Raw genomic sequence first — 22,424 nt, 5'->3', positions numbered from 1 at the left:
TCAGTATAGCTAGTGAATGTCTGGACATTGAAAATAGTGAAGTCTGTGCAGGTCTGCTGTGAGACTGGGGTTAATATCAACCCAGGAAAAGGTCATCATTATTATATTCCTTGTTTCCCGTCACCGCCCGCATCAAATGTTAGGTAGCCGCACCAAATTTTAATTATTTGATTATAGATCACGTGAATGCACTATTTACCCTTTATATACACAGCTAATACATTTACCTTAACACTCAGTCATTTTGTGCCTCCCTCTACCATTAACTCAAGGGTTGGAGTCCTTCCACTCAAGGAAGCATGGGGGTACAGTCTGCACCATTCAAGGTTGAGATACTCTAATAGAGCAGTCATATACTCATTTAACAAGAGTCAACTGCATAACTAATAATCAGCTCCCGCCCGCATCAGTTTTTACTCAACTAGGTGATGGGAAACAAGCAATTATAATAATGATGGCCAAATATTTCAAAAAGATCGAGATTCTCTAATAGAACAGTCAGACACTCTAATAGAACAGTCACCGCATGCAATAGAGAAAATGAGAACCATTTAAGCATGGTGCTGCATACATAGCAGTTGCTGTCCTTTGAATACCAATTGCTACAACAATCAGAAGACTGAAACCATGCACAATATTTTTATACATACTTATGAGGGACTATAGATATACCCTCAGACCCCTTGCTCTAATATGTCTACTAAATTTGGAGCACATCCCGATTTCAAGCTATTGCTATTAGCAGTTGAAGTGACACTTTTTCATTTACCACATTCTATCATATGAAGAACTTCTCTATACAAAGAAAACACACAAAATAAAGCATATAATGCATTTCTGAAAAGCATAAAAACAAGCATAATAGGCAGAAAATTGGGGAAATGCCAAAAACCATAATAGGCAAATTTTGGAGCATAATAGACTCAAGCCTAAAGTGTAGCCATTTAGCTTGGAAACATGTCCTATCTAGTTAAGAAAAGTAGTTCAAAGTGCTAACAATTACTGGCAGTGCTTGGTTGCCTGTGGTGGTGTCGCCTCAATTAACAACCCAGACAGTAAGGCACCCACACATATTTTAATGCATGCTACCACTAAGATTGGTCCGCATTACTCTGTGCTTTAATAGCTTGTAAAGATGGCAGGTTATTTTAAATTGTGTTTCTAGTTCATTCAACCCATGGAAGCTTTTTGTAGCTTACCACTATGATAGTTTGTTGTATGGTTGGTAAGTATTGTAACAATGAATGTTAGCTGAGTGCATATTTCTTTGGCTTCTCATAGCGTAGCACTGTGTTTCAAGCAGAAAATTATTGTTCCCCAGCCTTGTTAGCTGTATGACAGAGAGTAAAATAAATGTGGCTCAACCATAGCAAAGGCAATTCAGTTTTATATCGGTATATGTGACCCAGTGTGGGAAAACCAGTCTTATCACCCATGTCAGCAGATTCGATTTTTCACCAAGAACACAAATCTACATGAATAAACTATCTAATTCCACAATCAAAATAAGCTAGACTTGAGTGGTCTGGTTTTGCTGGCTGCTTTTCCCAAGCCTAGTGGCGATCCGTACGTGTGGTGTGGAGACTTAATGGAGCTCTGGTCAGCCTGGGGATGGCCGTATGTGGCTGTACAGCTCCGTGGTGTTGAATAAGTACCTCTGCTGTGAATTTCCTTTCATTTTAGCCAATTTTGAGACCTGAATGGCCCATAACTTGGCTAAATTCATTCCTACACCTTCCTTTACAATTTTTCTTTCATTGTAGCCAATTGTGAGACCTGAATTGCCCATAACTTGGCTAAACTCATCCCTACGCCTTCCTTTTCAATTTTTTGAATAGCCTCTTGCCCTCCTTCCGGGCTCCCACCTCCCTCCCTCCCCTTTTGGAGCTCGCCTGATGCAGTCAACCGCGGTTTAAAAACTATCTAAAATGGTGGGAAACTTAGTTGTTGGCTGCTTGCACAGTGGATGCTCTGGAAGGTACGGAATTGGTGTAAAACATGTGAAAATTTGGAACACATAGCTTCAACCATTGGTGGGTTACAATACACTAAACACTTAAAATTGGCGTTTTTCAATATTGTTAAATAGGCGATAAGACCGGTTCTCCCAGACTGGGTCACACATCATATTGGTTTTCGGTAACTATATTGGGACCAACCACTATTAGCAAAATCTCCATATCGGCCACTGATACGATATGTATCGGCATAATCATTACACCCCTAATCGATAAAGTTGACTTTTGGCAGGTATTCATTTCACTTGGGGCTGAGCCTAATATGCTCAAAAATTATTCCTTCCAGCATTTCCCAAATTTTTACCTATTATTCTTATTTTATTCTCTATTACTCCAATAAAATATATTCTGCTTTTTATGTGCCTGTATTTATTTGCATAGCGTTTATAACAAAGTAAATTCCTTCCAAGTTAGGTACGTATATATGATTGTACTATTAATTTTTGTCTATTACGATTTTGCAGTTACTGTTCTATTAGAATTATATCAATATTTCATGCAAAACTGCTCAATTTTTAACAAAGCAAATCTTGTACCTTTTATGCTAGAATACAATTTCCAGCCTTTTGTCATCACAAGTTTTATTAGCATAGTGCTCGGGGATAGCACTTATTATGATGATGATGATTGGCGCGAGACTCATTAGGTGTACTACCCTGCCGATCTGTACCAAAATGGCTATAATATCAGCTTTGATTTGATGGAATACTAGAGAAGTTGTAAAAGTATTGTGTTACAGCGTTTATTTGATTACTTTTGTAATGCTTTACTAGAGTAAACATATTTTGTGGATTTCTAATAGAACACACATAGAATGTTCTAGAACAATCTAGATTTTCCATTGGTAGATCCATGAAATTATGAATTTTTACTATTCAGCAGATTTTAGCTAGAATTTTCATTTATAAAGTGAGGTGATCAGCCATGATAGCAGCAGCTCAGTGATCAATGATTTGGGTGTTCAGTATGGAGGTCCCTGGTTCGAATGCTGGTAAGTTTTTTTTCAACATTTTCATGCACCTTTTTTACCCTGCAGTGACTGTTCTATTAGAGTATTTTGACCCCGTGATTTACAGTTGTTTGGTTTTTGCCTTGTAACTCTATAGCTGTCAATGTGATTTATTTTAAACTACAAAAGGTTTGAGCTATGATGGTTAACCTACATGCAATTCGATTTTTAAAATTATTCATAAGTGGTTTACCCTGTAGGCGTGACAACAAGTTGGCCTCTTTTAATGCAAATAATTGTCCACAGCTCTATGACTTTTAATCAGATTTGCACCAATCTTGGTACATGATTGTTCCGCAATACATTCTTAAAGTGTACCAAAGCTCAAGACAATCTAGCTGTGCATTTGCATTTTATAATGGTTTTTGTAAAGTGTAGATAAAGAATAATCTAAGCCCCCAAGCTCCCTAAACAAAGAAAAAACAAAGAAATTAAGCCGAATTTTGAAGGTTCATATTTCACGATTGCGTTAGGCAATCTTGTTCAAATTTAGTATGTGGGGTGCAGAAGATGGAGGGCGTTGGCAGTATAACAATAAAATTTTGAGGAATACCTGTAGCCATCTACACCATTACACAAACATGGTACACATGTACACAAATAACATGCATAGATATGTCCACAGTGGTCGGGACTAGCTACCACTCAAATAAAATAGCACCAACCACTACAGATTCTCATCTAACTTGTGTAAGTCAAGCCCTCAAATGTTTTATTCTAAATCTTCTGGTGTTTTTTGTAGCCACCACTACTCTAAACCAGGGAACATCCCTGAACATGGTATTTATTACTGTATGCAGTAGGACCTCGATTATCCGAACTTTGATTATCCGAGTATTTTTGACAACAAGTGTAAGCTCTATTAGAGTAATCCATGATTTATTAGTGTAGTGTATGTTCTATTAGATTAGTTAAACACAGCTCTGTATATAATGAAATAATTAAACACTTTTGTGATTGAACTGGTACACAGGTGTTTGGATAATGGAGGTCGCACTGTACTGTAAACTAACCATCATCAGTATCAATACCTACTATTGCTACATGAGGTTCTCCTATTACAACTCCATCAGTATTTGTTCCACCAATCTCAAATGCTACATCAAAAAGTTCTAATCCCTCCAACTTGTCATCATCAACTATTCCAATCAATACAAAAGCTCTAGTTTCTCCAGGATTGACCACAACAGTTACTGTACTATTATCAAAATCATTCACTACAAAAAGTACCATAATATCATCATAGTATTATTGATAAATTATTGTACCTGTAGCACTTGGTGGTGATCTCACTTGTGGAGTAGCAACAATAGTGATGGGAACAACACTTGGTTGATCGAGTGATAATGAAATATTAACAGGACCAATGTTCTCATGAATTCTCATTAATCTTGGCGCATCATCTACCATCACTGTTACTCCTAGTATATTTCATATAAAAAACAATAAATTATACAGTATTGCATAATAGGGATCATGAAGATTAGTATTTTAAACCACGTACGCACAAAATAGCTTTTTATTCTGTGAATGCTATCCCAGGTGTTAAATGAAACGTACATATGTACAACAGAGTTTAATGAATTTATAATAACATTAGTGACTAGATCTGGGAAAAACACTCTTATTGCCATGACAGTAGGTTTAAATTTTCACCACAAATGAATACACTATCTAATTCACAATCAAAATCAGCCAGGATTGAGTGGTATACATATGCAGTTACTACAGTACAAGTAAAATACAGCTATGAAATCTTTATCCCCTAATCATCAATGGAGTACAGTATATATTTGTATCAATTAAAGCCAGGCTGAAATAAATACCAAGTGTTAAATGAAGGCCAGGGGGCACTGCCTTAATGTAGGCATAAAGTAATGTTTATTGCAACATCTCAAATTCACAAGCACGCATGACCATTCTACTAGAGTATAACAATCTCTAGTTGCCCTTTCTATAACAAGAATCCATGCAATAACAGCCGAGTTATAAAAATAAAGTGCAGCACTCAAAAGCCTGGGTAAAAGTTGTAAATCAAATATGGTGACCAAGAAAGGGCTGCAATGATGTTAATATTAACAAGCATAAGAAAAAATTAGGAATTATAAACTAAAGTAGGGACAATGTAGTACCGCTGCAATAAAAAGAGTACTGAAACAAGCTGGATTGGAGTAGTACGTAATGTCCAGATACTGTAAAACAATAAGAAGTGAATATCCCTACTGTGCATTTTGATTGTAGAATCTCTGTAGCACAGTACGGATATTCACTTCTTATTGTTTTACAGTATCTGGACAATACATACTACTCTGATCCAGCTTGCTTTGGTACTTTTTATTGCAGCGGTACTATATTGTCCCTACTCTAGTTTAAAATTCCTAATTATTTCTTTTACTTGTAAATATTTTATAAACAGAAATTCGAAAAATGTGCGATCGTGTTGGGTTTTGCAGATCTGGTCACAAATTGATTAGCATCAACAACATTGCAGCAATTTCTTGATAGACATGTGAACACTACTTAAGACATTGCTTCATGCTGGAGATAACAGCTGGTAGCTTTTCAGAAATATGGTGTGATAAACTCAGTGCATTATTGAATGTGTGATACTGGAATTGTGAAAGCAGTTGCAAAGACTACACCACTCAAGAAGGAGATATGCAATATAAACTAGCACCACACACTGTAACACTTCTTTTTAGTTTCTGTGCCTGACTACTTGTTAAGGCTGTTTTTTTACCATGATTACATTGTTGTTTCATAATTATTTTTATACATAAACACCTTAGTCAATCTCACTAGCCCATAGCATTAACCTAGAGGAATAGATAGTAATCAAGTGATTTTGCATTATACAGTGAGGCTTATACAGTGTGATTTGGCATGCCTTGTACAGTATGTGGACTAGAAAATCCTACTTTAAGGGGAATATACAAATCATGGCTATACAACACACCGAAGTGAGCCATGGTTCATACATATGATATACAGTACAGCTCACAGCTAACATCGCGAGTATCGCAGTTGGCTCGCGAGTTTGTGGCGAGTGCAAGTACAAAATAAAGTATGAGTACCCGCAATAGACTCGTGATGCAATGTATTCACAATAGCTAAACTCATATTCACTCCAGCCTGCTAGTAACTCGTTCTGATTCGCTAAAGATTTATTGGAAAAATTCATTATAATCAGTGCTATACCCTACTTGTTACAATGCAGTAACCATAATTGTTGTTAACTATTTAGCTATGTACATTTTTCTTGATACACGTGCTCGCTAGCTAACCAATGATGATGCTGGATGACGTGATTCTTGTAGATGCAAAGTACATCTCCTGACAGCCGGCTAAAGGATCGTTGTTGCCATAATATTTCTAATGTTGTGTATATGAAACGTACCAAACTGTGCTAATTAATGGCAAACTGTACTAGCTATCTTATCTACATAGCTACAAATGCTAATAATTGAGGTACTCACCATTATCATATGTAGCTGCAAATGTTAGTTCATTTTGTATGAACAGACTTTGTGTGTGTTACTTGGGAAAAAATATAATTAACAATAAGAAGGGCATGGTTACGTAGCTAGCTCTCCACTGATACTAGGACACGTTGGATATACTCAGTAGCATAGGTGCTGGTACAAAGGTTTAATGATTATTGTGTGCTCTGAAAATTTGCAGCCAATTCAATTAGCTGGCTTCAGCTTACAATAGGCTGGAAGTTATTACATCTATGGATTTGGCAACTAGACATGCCTATAACACACTTGGAAAAGAGCAATTAATACAGCAATTCACACTTACAGTATTAATAGTGAAAACATGTAAGAACAATATTCCACATAGCTATTGCTAACTATGTAGCTGGATATCACGTAGCAATTGGCCTCTCCTGATCTGTTCACCGATTCTTACATAAAATGAAAAATAACACATGGATCAAACATAAATACTCAAGTATTATTGCAGCAGTGCTAGCTACCTTTGAGTACTTGCGTGAGTACTCGAGATGTGTGTTCAAGTTTGCACGAGTTTCATGTAAGTCACTTGTGATAAAGCTGCAAGTGCCTACGACATTAGCTGTGAGCTGTTCTGTATAACCATGCTGCGTAATTAATTCACACCACACAAAACACAAACTAACTTCCCACGATAGGTATAATACGTACTTACCTGAGATTTGAGGGCTATATGCCTAAATATACACCTGGAGGCTTGTTTGAATGATCGTGGTATATCATACAGTACAGAAGTACTGTATATTAGGGATCCTGAGGGAGGCTTTTCTGGCCCCTAAAACCAGCCTCACAATACCTTCATGGCACCTTGGTGTTATTGGTTATAGGTACTGTAGAGAACAGTCAAGAAGCGGAACACGAGGCCTTAAGGATGATCACGTGATTATATCCAATCAAACATACGCAATCTTACAACACTATCAGGCGTGATACAAGTGGGCGTGTGTGTGCAATAGTCATGTGTGTGCGTAGTGCCTATATATTGTATAAGTGTTCTGTCTCTTACATCCCCCCACCAAGCATGGTGTGGCTGGATAGTCACACATGCTGATATTAGTGCCAAGTAGGGTCTTCTATCAGGCGTTTCGGTGGTCTGTGCGGCTGGTCTGATCGACGCGTGTCTGCTGTCTGATCCTGGGATGGTTCGTGACGGTTGCGTCCTGTTGAATTAGGTTCTTCGTGTGGTAGGGAGACATCTAGCTGGTGTGGGTTCCTCTCAGATGCATCCAGAGATGCTGGAGTGCGACGTCTTAGGAATCTTCGGTTACGTACCAGTACACGTCCACCCTGGGTTTTGATCGAGTATCGACGATAGGGACTAATGTGAACTACTGTACCGTATATGTCCCAGAGCTTTGTCCTCGGGTTTTGAAGGGCGACGTTTGATCCCAACTGGATGTCAGGCAAGTTTCGAGCGTGCGCATTGTAACATCTCTCTGATTGTTCTAAGGTGTGAGTTGCTTGTTTCTCTGCGTCTGCCACGTTTCGTTGCCACTCTGGCGCAAAGGAACGTCGGTGCGCTGGTAGTGTATCCTGTATGGGTCTACCGTATAGCTTTTGCGCAGGGGACTGTCCATCTCTGCGGGATGGTGTATTCCTGTATTGCAGTAATGCGCGGCATATCACATCAGTGTTCAAAGACCTCCTCCCCCAAGAGGTGGCGATTAATTTCTTCATAGACTTCACCATAGCCTCAACTTTTCCATTACTCTGTGGGTAATGTGGGGACGAGGTCTTATGGGCAAACCCCCAATGTTTGGAAAATTTACTGAAGAGGTTGGATGTGAACTGGGGGCCACCATCAGACCACACGATGTCTGGAACAGCTGTACGACAAAAGGCTTGAGTTAAAGCTTGGGTTAAGCGCTGTGTGGATGTGTTGAGCTGCATCGGGATAATGTCAGGCCAGTCGGTACAGCAATCTACTATGATGAGAAACTGCTGGCCCCCGTAGCTACAGAAGTCCATTGCAATCTCCTGGAACGGTCTTGCGGGTCTGGGTTTGGACATGATGTATTCCTTGTTATTCGATGGAAGCCGGTCTTGACACATTTTGCATGAGAGCACAACATTATCGATATCGTTATCGATTCCAGGCCAATAAATGGATAACCTAGCTCGCTCCTTGGTCCGTACTGATCCCTGATGGGACTCATGGAGGCTGATTAACACCTGGCGGCGCATTGAGGCTGGGATCAACAGGCGACAGCCATAGACAATCAACCCATCATCCACTGAAAGGTGCTCACGTGCACTCCAAAAGCACCGGCAAGACTCCGGCAGCTGGCTACGGTGATCTGGGAAGCCATGGGTGATTGTATGTTTCAGCTGTTGGTAGGCAGGGTCATGGGCCGCTGTCTCACGTAAATCTTGAAGCCGGATGTTGTCATGTCCAGCACTAGTACCTGCTCTAAGTTCTGTGATTGACGGTTCTGGGTGGTGTTGATGGTCAAATTCTGCGAGTGCATCATCCAATTGGGGGTTGGAGACTGGGTTACGTGAGAGGGCATCAGGGGCACTGTTGCTTTTGCCTTTAATCCATTTAGCTGTGAGGTTGTACGCCATCAAGCGAGACTTAAGGCGTTGGAGTCTGGGGTTCTCAATCTCGTCCAATCTCTTGGTATTAAGTATAGGGACTAAGGGATTGTGGTCAGTTACCACTGAGAATTGTTGAAGGCCTGCTAAGAACATGTTGCATTTTGCCACAGCCCACGCGACTGCGAGTAACTCCAGTTCTATAATGGCATAGCAGGATTCAGCATCGGACAGGAACCTAGAGCCTGCCTGAACTAAGGACCAACTTTCTCCATGCTGCTGTTGGAGTATATACCCCAGTCCCTGCCGGCTGGCATCAGTGCTAAGACGGGTTGGCTTGGTGAGGTCAAAGAAAGAGAGGGCTGGCTGTGTTGTTAGGGACTTTTTGGCCTCCAAGAATGCTTCGTCATGGCTGGGCATCCACACGAACTCGTTTTTCGTGCTTAAAAGCGGTCGAAATGGGGCCAGGAGTGAGGCAACCAAGTTAGTGCTGGATGATAATTGGTTAATTAATCCGACGAAGGAGCGGAGCTCGGTACGGTTGGTTGGAACGGGGTAGTTTGATATTGCTGATGTGATGGATGGGTCAATTTGGTAACCCTCCTCAGATAGCAAGAAGCCGGCAAAGGTGGTCTTGGTTTGAAAAAACCTGCTCTTCTCCAGGTTCAGTGCAATGTTGTTGTCAGCGCAGCATTTCAAGAATTGTTTCACGTGTGTGACATGGTTGCTAAGGTCGCCGTCGTATATTACAAAGTCGTCCACCACGCGCCTAAACCCTGACAAGCCTTTAAAGGCTTCTGTCATGCGGCGGTTGTAATGCTCCGATATCGAGGAGACCCCGTAGGGTGCTCGAAGGTACTTAAACCTCCCAAATGGGGTTATAAACGTTGTCAAGGGTTGGCTTTGTTCATCAAGGGGGCACTGGTGGTACCCTTTGAGGGCATCGATGACTGTAAAGAATTTGGCATCGCTAGCGGCGATGTCAGCCACGGCCTGAGCTGGGGTAAGTGATTGGTATCGTTCGCGGACGACGAAACGGTTAAGGTGGGATAGGTCGACACACATACGGATTTTGTCTGAATACTTCTTTGGGGCAACCACAATTGGTGCACACCATTCGGTGGCTTCTGTGACTGGTGCGATAATGTGTTCTGACTGCAACAACTCGAGTTCGGCCTTCAGCTTGTCGCGATAGGCGAAGGGAACAGATCGTGGTGTGCTTACGCAGAAGGGCCTTGCATTGGCCGACAGTGATATGTGGAATTGTTCCCCTTCCATGGTTCGCATTTTCCCATCAAAAACTGTTGGAAACTGTCTTTTCAGGGCGTCCACCGACGGTGGGGCATGAGGGAGGGTGGTGGCTTTGATACTTGGGGACGGGGGGGGGGGGGGGGGGGGGGGCTGTTGAGGGGGACGGGAGCGGGTAGTGCTGGGGCAGGACGTGTAGAGCCTTAGCGGCCTTCCAAGACATGATGACTCCATCCAAGGTTGGGAAGATGTACATGTCTTCTTTATGTTCTTTACCTGCAAGTTGGAAGTGGACAGACATCTTTCCTATGGGGCACATTCTCTGGCCATTGGCTACTCGGGGTCTAAACTCTGATGGTAAGAGGTTCTCTTTGTACTCATTCAGGGGCGGTAGGATATTCTCTCCAGCAGCTGAGATATCAGCACCTGAGTCTGGGAGTATCGCAGTACGAACGGATCCGTGGATTGTACTGACCTCTACCATGATGGTTGGTGCGGGGTCGATGGTTGCCACTTGCTTGACACTGAGGACAGTCATTGATGTGGTCTCCTGATCCATTTCATCTTCCTCGGCTGTAATGGCTTTGGAAGCTGGGTACTTCTGCCGTGGATGTTTCTGTGGTGGCTGCCGACTGTGGCAGGCTCTGGCAAAGTGGCCAACCTTGAGGCAGAAACGGCAGGTCTGCTTGAATGCCGGACATTGTGCTCGCCCGCCTTGGTGTGCTTGGGCACCGCACCCTGGGCAAGACTTGAGGACTGACTGACTGGCTTGGGGTGACTTGTAGTGCGCGTGCTGCTTGGTGATGCGCTGGATGGTCAGCACGGGGTTGTCGGAGATATCCTTGTGCTGCTTTTTAGCAGCTTCTTGGGCACGGCATATGGCAATGGCATTGTCGAGGGTAAGGTCTTGCTGCCGGAGCAGGTGTTCCACTGTGTCACCGTCTATGAGCCCTTCGATAATCTGGTCCCTGATGCTCTTCTGAGAGCATGCCGCGGAACAGAAATTGCAGGTTTTCACCAGTTCTCGCAGGGAAACCAGGTAATCGTCAAAACTTTCCCCCGGCTGCTGCATGCGGCGACACAGTCGCCGGCGTTCCATGGACTCATTAATGTGGCCTTCGACATGCCGTTTAAGGGCAGCTATAATTGCGCTGGAGTCGTTTCGCTCCTCCGTTGTAAGGCCAAGGTTATCTACCTCCGTGAGTGTTTCGCGAGAAAAACACAAAGTTAATGCCTGTACCTTGGTGGCTGCTGGTTCTTCACTCAGTCCGGATAGGGTTGAGTAGGAGGTCCATTGGGCTGTCCACGCCGTGAAGTCAGTGCCGCGATCCACGTCGAGGTCCAACTTTGGTAGGTCGCTCAGTCGGAATACATAAGGCATCTGGCCCGCTAGGAAGAAAACACAAGGGAGAAAGACTGTGTAACATATGGCGTCACCTTTACGGGTGCCTCACACCGGCACCAGGGATTTGCTCCGAGGGTTAGATAGGTTACCCACGCTAGAACGTGGCTGCTCGCAGCGCCATGTAGAGAACAGTCAAGAAGCGGAACACGAGGCCTTAAGGATGATCACGTGATTATATCCAATCAAACATACGCAATCTTACAACACTATCAGGCGTGATACAAGTGGGCGTGTGTGTGCAATAGTCATGTGTGTGCGTAGTGCCTATATATTGTATAAGTGTTCTGTCTCTTACAGGTACAACCAATCCCAATGGTACCTTCAGCATGACCTGAAATGCTTACAATAAGTTGCTACAAAATTAAAACAAAAAAAATATTTAGTGGAACTTTCTACTAACTAAATGACTGACTGACTAATGCCTTCAGACAAGCGTAACTCAATAACGGCTAGGGATACAGGCTTGATTTTTTCACTGTTCGACATCTTTTCAACCCGACAGGTGCCTTTTGGCATACCACAGTATGTACAATGCATGTGTCATCAACTTACCTTTGTCCTCCTTTGTGTCCCATTTCCTTTTGCTGACAGCCCAAGGTGTCGATTTGCGGTAGCTCGATGACTTCCCTGCATTTGTAAATGGAAATTGTCTGTATTTTCCATGAAGACTGGATTGATTGCAGAGGCACTTCTCTTACTGTTCTTCATTTGTAAAGCTGTATAACAGGCTGAACATATGTAGTTGAAAGCGAAGCATAATGACTACTTCACGTTCAAGTCAGTATTATTGATAGTAGGGGTGCTCATTCAGACAAAAATATTTACTCTGGTGCCATTCTTTCCTTTGATGTGGTATGCATGGGTTCACCAGTCATAATAATGTTACAAAAAAGTAAACAAACAAGTATAAGGAAATATTAGGAATTTAAGTTCGATTAGGGATCATAGAAAAACAAGTAGGGAAACAAGGGAGGTAGCCTACACCTGCAGATACACTAGTGGACATTTAATCCCTAATTCAGTCATGGGTATAGACTGAAGTAGGGATTAAATGTACTCTAGTGTATCTGCAGGTGTAGGCAACCTCCCTTGTTTCCCTACTTGTTATTCTATAACCCCTAACAGTGTTGAAACCGTGTCACTACTACTAACCCATAGCAATCCGGGTCAGACCCGGATTTGACCTGAATGTGATGCGGATTAATTAAAAGTGAGGCGTGTACCAAGAGCTATGTTTTGAATGCTCAACTAGTACGTTAAGCACAAGGGTAGGTCTATAATTAATGATGTTAGTCAGTGAGCATGGTTCCATGTAAGTTTGCAGATAGCAAGATACGTTCCTGTAAGTGGGTGTGGCTTTGCGCATACCTAACACACCGTAATTACAAACAGTATGACACATTCCCAATATAACGTGGGCGTGGTTTACAAAATAATATGGCCTAGACCATATCTCGTACAACAATCGATTAGTGGGTGTGGTTCCACATAAGCTTGCAGGCAGCTATGGGCATGGTTTCGTGCATACCTATAAACTTAGGGTATAAATGGGTGTGGCTGCATGCAGTAGTCCGATAAGTGAGCGTGGCTCACAAAAGAAGCTAGGTTGCATCAGGACTTTACAATGATGTATTTATACACTTCTGCATCATCCAACTAATTAATTTGCTTCACACAGGAGTTCCGGAAACCTCTACAAATTTGAACTTGTGAGCTTGCAGCAAGAACACCAAAGTGTAACTATCATGCATAGTTTGGCTGCACAAATATAGAAAGATGGAATAGAACAGAACTACAGTGCATGTAACAGGAAACTTGTTTTAAAGGTTTTAGGAAGAACAAGGGTATGAATTTATTAACTATACAAGGATTGGGATACGCTAATAAAGCAGTCATATGTATTCTAATAGAGCAGTCAAAAGTAGTCTAATAGAACATTCATAACGGATTACAGGTATAGTTTTATTAAAAATGCAAGACCATTAAGTTTTGAAGTGCAGAATTTGGATATAGCTATTTGGATCACTACAAGGGAGCTAAGCAACTAAGCATATATTGAAAATAGCATATTATTAATACAGTAGTTTGTATTATCCATAGATCATTAACTAGTAAATTTTGAAGCATTTGATGTTCAAAAACTGTCAGTGGTGCCCCAGACCCCTGCATCAAACTCACTATCAAATCTGGAAACCCCCCTGGAGAAATCCTGGATACGTCCCTGGATAGTCTATACACTGTATCTTACTTGGTATCAGTGAAAAGGCTAAATATACAGTACACACATTGCAAATTACAACTTACTAATACAATCTGGTGGTGATCCAGACCATAATCCATTAGGCTGACAAGTTCTGTTTCTTGATCCACATAACACATAGCCTTCATTACAGTTGTAAGTTGCAATACTTCCCCTGTAATCAGTAGTGAAGGTTACTTGTCCATTGACTGGCTGCCTTGGGTTTCCACAATTAACTAGAAGAAATCAAATACTTGTTGTGTCTGCTGTAATACTGGGGAACATGGAGGTTTGTAAGCACAAGACTTTAAAATATGTGGTTGTGTTAGCTGAGTAAACAATGCTTAATCTGAAGTACCTTCTTTTAATATTTGGGAAACTTGAAATTTGTCACATGCTTACCAACTAATAATTAATGTTAAACCATTGAGCAACGAACTTGATGAAAAAGTTAATGTTAATGTACTGTGCACACATTTGAGCACTTGGAAGTTTAGATGATTGTGTCTATAGTACAGCAAAATAATTTTGTGTCACATGTAAAGTGCTTGTTGTTTTCCTTTGCATGCACTCTGATAATGTATACGGTACTGCCCAAGTGCAACATCGCACTCGCTCGCACACGCAACTTTGCTCAAGATTTTAAATCGCTAATTAAGAGATGTCGCAACTGTTTCACTCGCAAGACAACATGGCAATTGTTTCATTTACGAGAATCACGAGCGAAACAGTTGCCATACCCTTAATTAACAATTTTTAAAATCTTGAGCAAAGTTTCGTGTGTGAGCGAGTGCAACATTGCGCTTGGGCAGTACCGTATGTACTTAGCATGAACAACCTAACCACAATAATTATATGTTTAATTTTATTAATTAACCCTAATAGAGCCTTTACAGATGGTTAGCTGTTAAACAAAAACTTAGCAAATGCCAATAATATTGGTTAGTTAAATGAACTGAATTAAATTCATTCACACAACTTATTTCACTGCAGATATTCGTAAGCTGTTGAATTTTCCATAGTCATTTGCTGTAGAGAATAGCAGATATGAAAAACACAAAAGCTTTTTGAAACAGAACTGAGAACTATCCTTTAAAGTTAAACAAACATCACAAATAAAGCAACTTAATGAGTTACGTATGTGTGTTTTAGTGAATACTGTCAAACTTGCTCAGGTATCTACCAAAGTACAGTACAAGAATGTACATACATATCACACAAATACAGAATACAATACCATCATCATCAGTGATGAATACAGTAGCTGAAGAGGGATCACCATGAATCACTCCTAAAGCAGCAAATGGTTGTTCCATTACTAAAGACACTCTAAAGTTTTCAGATGGTTCGGCAATAATATCATCAGTGAGTGGAATATTAATAAATGATGTGATCTCTCCAGGTAGAAATGTAGCATTTGTAAGGCTGGAGTTAAAATCTCTTCCATTTCCTGTAACATCCAAAACTAAAACATTTCTACAAGAGTACAGATTCAACCTTCAGCACTGATTCCAACTGATCCAACTTGAACAGTAATTATTTGTTCAGTCATTTCACTCAATTGTAGTCCTATTCTAGTTAATCCTTCTCCTTCATTTCCACTGAATTCCCTCTCAATAAAACTCACCAAAACCACTATCACAACAAAACACTGTATGCATGTAAATAAAACACACCCATATGTATAGCATTACACCCTGTTCACACTAGCCCAGTAGCATGGTTTGGAATGGTACGGCTCGATAAAAAGTGCAATGTGAACACCGTCCATACGGGCCCAACCGAACTGAGCCAGCCCACCCAATTGAACCAGGCCAGCACAGTACGGTACGATAATTACTCACCAGGCGCACAAAATAATAATTTTATAAACTCAACATGCAATGAAGAAGGGCTCAGGAACACTGCTCGACACGAGGTTCAGCACGGAAGTAAGCCTAGCAACAGTTATGAACTAGCTACTTGTTGTCGTGGCAGTTACTGTTTCACTCACTTCAATTCGCGGCGTAATTTCTGTAGTCATAGTTCCAGCTACATGGCCACCTATCTAGTTGAAATGATAGAATTCCAGCACAAGAGGCTTGAAGGGCAAGAGCTGCATCCAGTTTTAGTAAGTAAACTAATTAACATTTAATTGTGCACTTATGGAAACCGGATGACTTAGCGAGTGAGACTGTGTAGTGTGAACAGAGGCAATACTGGGCCGTACCGAACTGAGTCGAACTGAACCGTGCTATCGTGCTAATGTGAACCCAGTGTTACTGGTGATGGTTCAACTAAACAGTTTGGACTGTAATTATTAAACAACAGTATATATTCATTAAAGAAATGACAACTGTTAAGTAGTAGCCTGTAAAATAAGTAAGGGTTTCATGGTGGATCTAGCAATGGGATACTGCAGTGAACATTTCACAATGGTAAGGGATCAATTTGTAAAAGTAGATTGTTTGGATTGCGGAGCCTAGCTTATTTTGTGACGTTTTCTTAGTAATAGATTACTCCTGGGTTGTTTCCATGCTGTTCTGTGATTCTATTTAGAAATAATTGGATAAAACAGCATAATTAGAAACAATAGTGTTTGCTTGTGTGAAATTATTGCTATAACATAAACCAACCATCATCACTGAATATAGACACTTGTGCTACACCAAGTTCTCCTATTACAGCCCCAGCAGTGTTTCTTCCATCAATCTCAAATGCTACATCAAAAAACTCTATTCCCTCAAATGTGTCATCATTGACTATTCCAATCAATACAAAAGCTCTAGTTTCTCCAGGATTGACCACAACAGTTACTGTACTATTATCAAAATCATTCACTACAAAAAGTACCATAATATCATCATAGTAGTATAATTGATAAGTTATTGTACCTGTAGCACTTGGTGGTGATCTCACTTGTGGAGTAGCAACAATAGTGATGGGAACAACACTTGGTTGATCAAGTGATAGTGAAATATTAACAGGACCACTGTTCTCATTAATTTGTATCATCTTGGATCCATCATCCACTGTCACTATCACTCCTAGTAAATTGCAATTGAAAAAGCAGCTGTGCAATGAATGATTGGTGTTATGGTAAGTCTTGAAAGCCTTGAAGTTATGCTAGCATAATTAGGGGCATAATAGGTAAGCAATAGTACTGATAACTCACAAGCATGATAGGCACAATGTTTGTGCATTTGGTATCAGAGGAGCTGTACTCATTACACTTTGCAGAAAAACAGGCACACACAACAAAATATCAGAATTATAACATTTAATTAAGGAAAGAGTGCTGGAAGATCAAAAATACTCTAATACTACAATCACTACATGATGCATTTGATACTCTAAAAGGGCATTGAAAATGTGACCACATTTTACAAAATCAATCCAAATCACACATCAAGCAAAGTAATACTAACACAACCATTGGGTAGCTAAGCTACCATATGTATACATATACTATTGCATGGTTTTAAGCATCAGTACTACTCAATATCCACAAGGCAAGTAAAGAGCTGCCCTTTCTTGGTGGTGTAGCAAACTCAAGTGGTGATTTTTGTGCTTTGGAATGGACCTGCCTTGATAAGAATCATTGGAAAACTGATGGCCTATTACTGTTGCTCAAATACTTTCTTTGCTAACACTGCTGCATAACTATAAACCACAAAGGTCACATACTGCCTCGTATCTTCTTATCTGTATTTTACGTACTTTGTCACTATCTCTACAAGTAGTTACAGAGAACATTCTAAAAGGTAATAAATTGATGCATCTCTGGTGTAAATTTCATGCATATGCTCACAACCCTTGGCAAGTGATAATGGCTTGAACTCTTTAAACAGCTTATCTTGAAACTACTGATGTGCACCTTGGATTGATTTTTAAACCAGGCGTGTGCCCACAGCCAACATGGGTGTGGACCTGGTTTACTGAAATTGTTTTCATAAAAAAAAATGTGTGTGTGCGTGTGCGCGCGCGCGCGCGCGCGTGTGTGTGTGTGTGTGTGTGTGTGTGTGTGTGTGTGTGTGTGTGTGTGTGTGTGTGTGTGTGTGTGTGTGTGTGTGTGTGTGTGTGTGTGTGTGTGTACCTATCTACCTATGTTTGACCTTACACATCTACGTGAACAAATCCTTTTGAGGTAAAAACAATTAGCCTATGAGAATTAAACACTAAATGTGACTGGATTTTGGAAAAACGATCCAAATCACACATCAGAAGTTTCAATATAAATGGTTTTAAAGAATTCAAGTCAGCATAACTCACCAAGGATAGCAAGCACCTGTACAAAATTTACACAAAAGATGCATCAGTCTAGACTGAATCTGACAAATTTCATACACATCCAGATATGTTACTTTAAAGGACCATAGAAGTAAGCCATCACTTTCAAATTTTGACCTGCTATTGCATAATGCAATGAGAGAATTGTGTGAAATTGTGGGTCAATAGCTTACTGCATATTCAAGTTACAAGTGGTTAAAGTTGAAGAATTGGATGTGTGTGGAAGTCTGGTTTTGTCAAATCTGGTCACCTATTACCTTTCAGATCACTTCCAGTACTTGTGGCTGCTTGTAGAGTTTCCCACAAATAAGATAGAAAATCTGAGCAGTTGGACGAGCGGAGTAGTATCACAAGTGCTCACAAAGGGGAGGAGGGTGGTAGGGTGGGCAAGAGATAGACTTCAAAATGGAGCTAGACCATGATTGGAGTCCAGACAAGAGATTACAGGGCTGTGCTGGCTTCTTAGTGGCAGATATGTAGCAAAATCAACAGAAAAAAACATCTGGTCAACATTATCAGGCCATCTACCAGTAAACTACTGATTGCTGCCAAGCCAGACCCTTCACAAACCGCCATTCGAGCTCTCTACACCACCCAGAAAAGATGTCTGTTAAAACCTGCTTCAAGTAGTTTGAGTAGTACTGAGGGTCAAAACTAGTAGTACGATAGTGTAGCTATACACTGGTGGTGTTAGTTTGATTTTGCTTGATGTGCGATTTGGATCGGTTTTGTAAAATCTGGTCACAAATGAAGCCCATATTAATATGTAGGTAAACGTTGCACTGAGGCAGTTTCTTTTCACTGGTTTGAAATATGTGACCGGACCTGCGAAAACCCGACATAATGGTGCATTTTTCAAATCCTTTATTATTGAATATTTATAATCTACTTAGCCGAGTGTATGCTCTGGCAAAGTTTCAGCCTTGTATGCCAACAATTTTTGGAGTTACAGCCCTACAAAGCAGCAACAGAAAGATCGATTTGTACAGCAAGTATTGGGAAAATAAATTACAGGCGCTTATAAAAATGGCTGAAACTTACAAATGCAATGCAGTACACAGTCGCAACTTACACCATCATATTCACCATGAATAGGGGAGTCAATTACTGGGTAAGTGTTTCCTTCAATCACCTTTTTTTCACTACATAGAGAGACGAAATTAGTGAAGAAAGATCAATTGCATATAATTGCTTTGATATGACGTATAAATGCCCATAACTCACCCATACTTTAGTCTACTGCTACAAAGCAAAGATTCTCCTCTTGGGTAGGCAAATAAGATGGTATCCAGGTTTTTATCATTACACCCTTTCTTCACAAAGAACAAAGTGTTTAAAAGTTTACAATTTTTTTTTTCATTTATGCTCAATAGCCTGTGCTGAAAATTTAGGCTTGCGCCATTATTTTGGTTTTTCGCAGATCTGGTCACAAAACATGACAGACAAACTATAATACAATTGAGAACATACGTACTGTACAGTAATTCTGTGCATAATGTGTTGTTAAAGCAGTTTATTCAAATAGCACTTCCTTAGTGATGCATAGCAATGTAATTATAAAATTATTCTGTATATATGCATAATTGCACTATTACAAAACAGAAACCTATTACTTAATTACATAACTAGATGCATGGCACCTGGCTTTTAGAAGTAGCACAACATCAACTTGTGCCAAATTCTTTCACCCCTTTTCCACAACTTATTGTATTCACAAGTGCCTAGTTTCAGAGATACGTACATACACACATAACTACAAGTTCAGTAAATCCTTACATTACAAGTAGAAAGAAAAATTAGAAATGTTAAGTTAGATTAAGGTTAAGGATCAAAGAAAAAGTAGTGAAACAAGGGTTTATTTCCATCTATAACCATGACTGATCATGAGTTAGGGAGTAAAAGTCCACTAGCATGTATATCTACAGGTATAGGCAACCTTTCTTGTTTTACTACTTTTTTTTCTCTTTGATCTCTAATTCAATTTAAATTTACCAAACAGTATGGTAGTACTGTTTAATGTTTAAGTATGGATCCCCCAAAAATGACATGTGCCACCTAAAGTTCTGCCTTTAAAAATCATCCTAGAAACATCTTACACAACGAAAATCACCTTTATGGAATAATATCAGTCCATCTAACATCAAATACATTGTTAAAAAACAAGAAAACACTTACAAATGTCTGGATATAGAATTTTTTTTAAAAATCACCAAAACTCAAATTTTTATTTGCCTACCTGACCACAGTCACAAGACTGGAGGTCAAACAAAGCAATGCACGGCCACCATTTTATGCTACAATAACTCACCAGTGGCATGTGCCTTTTGGGGTTCTGACAAGTGTGTGACCTCTGTGCCTTGTCTTTCCTTTTATCATCAATTAGGCTGTTCATCCTCTTCTTCATGTGATGAAACCATATCGAGGTGCATCAACATTTTCCTTTAGCAGCATAATTATTTAGATGCCACAAAATTATTTAAAGCGCTTATGCTCGATAGACCCCTGCAATTTCACGATGGATCAAGGCCACACCCATTAATGGACTAATGGTCCTCTTAACAATCTACTTATGAGATCATGATGACCACACCCCCATATTATTAGTCTAGCTGTAATTATAATGCTAGCACAGTGAAAATATGAAATAGTGACATGCCCCCAGTATGTGAAAGGCTGACTCGAGATAGTCTAATACAGCAACCACTCTAATAGAACAGTCACACGTGTATAGCTGTATGCTATCTATAACAAAACCAAACAAATTAGTATTATTAATTTAAAAATGAAGTAGGGATCTAAGCGATAAGAAGTAGTGAAACAAGAGACGAATTATGGTATTACAGCATAGCTCAGTGGGAAAATCCCTACTTTGGCATTGAACAAAATCATTGTTATAGCATGCCAATGTAGGGATTTTCTCACAGAGCTATGCTGTACTACCACATCATTCATCTCTTGTTTCACTACTTTTAATCATTTGGATCTCTACACATTTTTAAATTAATAATTTTTAATATGCTAGTAATTTTTCCTTCCATTATTATTTTTACTTGTTTATTTACTTTTTAATAACATAATTAACCCATGCATACTGCATCAAATGAAAAAAAAGGTGCCAGGAATTCCATAATAATATTCTTGCATCTCCCCAACAATCAAATACTGAAAAAGTGAAGTGGCCATTACGCGCTGTCTTCAGTTATGTTCTGCCCATTACACAGTGTTACACAAACAAGAAATGCCTCCAGTCACTATGGAAAATACGGGAGAAACTGTGCTAGCCAGCCACAGAGAAGCCGTATCATGCTATCACAAATCAACATCTTTGCGTTGTCAGCGAACAGAATGGGGGACAAAGGTAAGTCCATTATCAGTGTGTTGTACATACTACAGACATCTAGCAGTAAAAAAAATCACTCCCATAGCCTTAGTTGTTATCAACTTAACGGTTGTCTGAAGGCAGCAGGCAGGCAGGCAGGCAGGCAGGCAGGCAGGCAGGCAGGCAGGCAGGCAGGCAGGCAGGCAGGCAGGCAGGCAGGCAGGCAGGCAGGCAGGCAGGCAGGCAGGCAGGCAGGCAGTTATTCAGGAAAAGATTCTACTGAAAATGCAAAAAATAAACTTAGCAACATATCCAAAGCATTTGAACACACTTTTGGGCTTGATTATATCTCACCATTACTCCCAAGACACCATGTAGGTATTGTGAGACTGATTTTTGGGATAATTTTGGCCAGAAAAGCTCAAAACTTCATGGTTCCTAATATCACAGGTACGTATCTACTGCACATAATGGGATAGAATTTAGTAAAATATGTAGGGTACATTCTACCGTATTTACTTTTTAAGATTACATGCCAGACAAAACCAGCTATTATAAAACTCAGTATTTTACAATCTAGTATACATTGTCCATTAACATTCACCTACATAACTATCCCTACAACTCAGCATTTTACAACCTACATGTTGTCCATTCACCTACATTGCCTTATGCTTCACAAGGGGGGGAGGTTAGTTCTATTGCAAATCAGTTAGAATAGGCCTCTGATTTTTTCTTTAAATCATTATTTCCTTTGCAGGTACACTCCTAGCTATTGCCCACCCCAATACTTTCCCAACCTCTATCCCAGTGTAAGGACTTGTGATCCTGTTTCATTTCTTCATTGCAAGACTCAATAGCCAA

The 22,424-nt window shown here is 40.2% G+C and overlaps 1 protein-coding gene across 1 annotated transcript in view; it reads right to left on the bottom strand.

Moving 5' to 3' along the window:
- The window catches only part of LOC136254997 (adhesion G-protein coupled receptor V1-like), a 128,874-nt gene that overhangs the window by 47,655 nt on the left and 58,795 nt on the right, over window positions 1–22,424 (bottom strand). Inside the window, exons 12-18 of the mRNA XM_066047718.1 lie at window positions 16,846–16,998; window positions 16,588–16,791; window positions 15,470–15,607; window positions 15,210–15,422; window positions 14,038–14,208; window positions 4,296–4,448; window positions 4,041–4,244 (exon numbers count right to left, since the gene is read on the bottom strand). Of these exons, the coding sequence (XP_065903790.1) occupies window positions 4,041–4,244; window positions 4,296–4,448; window positions 14,038–14,208; window positions 15,210–15,422; window positions 15,470–15,607; window positions 16,588–16,791; window positions 16,846–16,998 (1,236 nt within the window). The remainder of the gene's footprint in view (window positions 1–4,040; window positions 4,245–4,295; window positions 4,449–14,037; window positions 14,209–15,209; window positions 15,423–15,469; window positions 15,608–16,587; window positions 16,792–16,845; window positions 16,999–22,424) is intronic.

The sequence above is a fragment of the Dysidea avara genome, chromosome 5, assembly GCF_963678975.1.
Source record: "Dysidea avara chromosome 5, odDysAvar1.4, whole genome shotgun sequence".
NCBI lineage: Eukaryota > Metazoa > Porifera > Demospongiae > Dictyoceratida > Dysideidae > Dysidea > Dysidea avara.
This window is presented reverse-complemented; position numbering and strand designations above follow the sequence as displayed.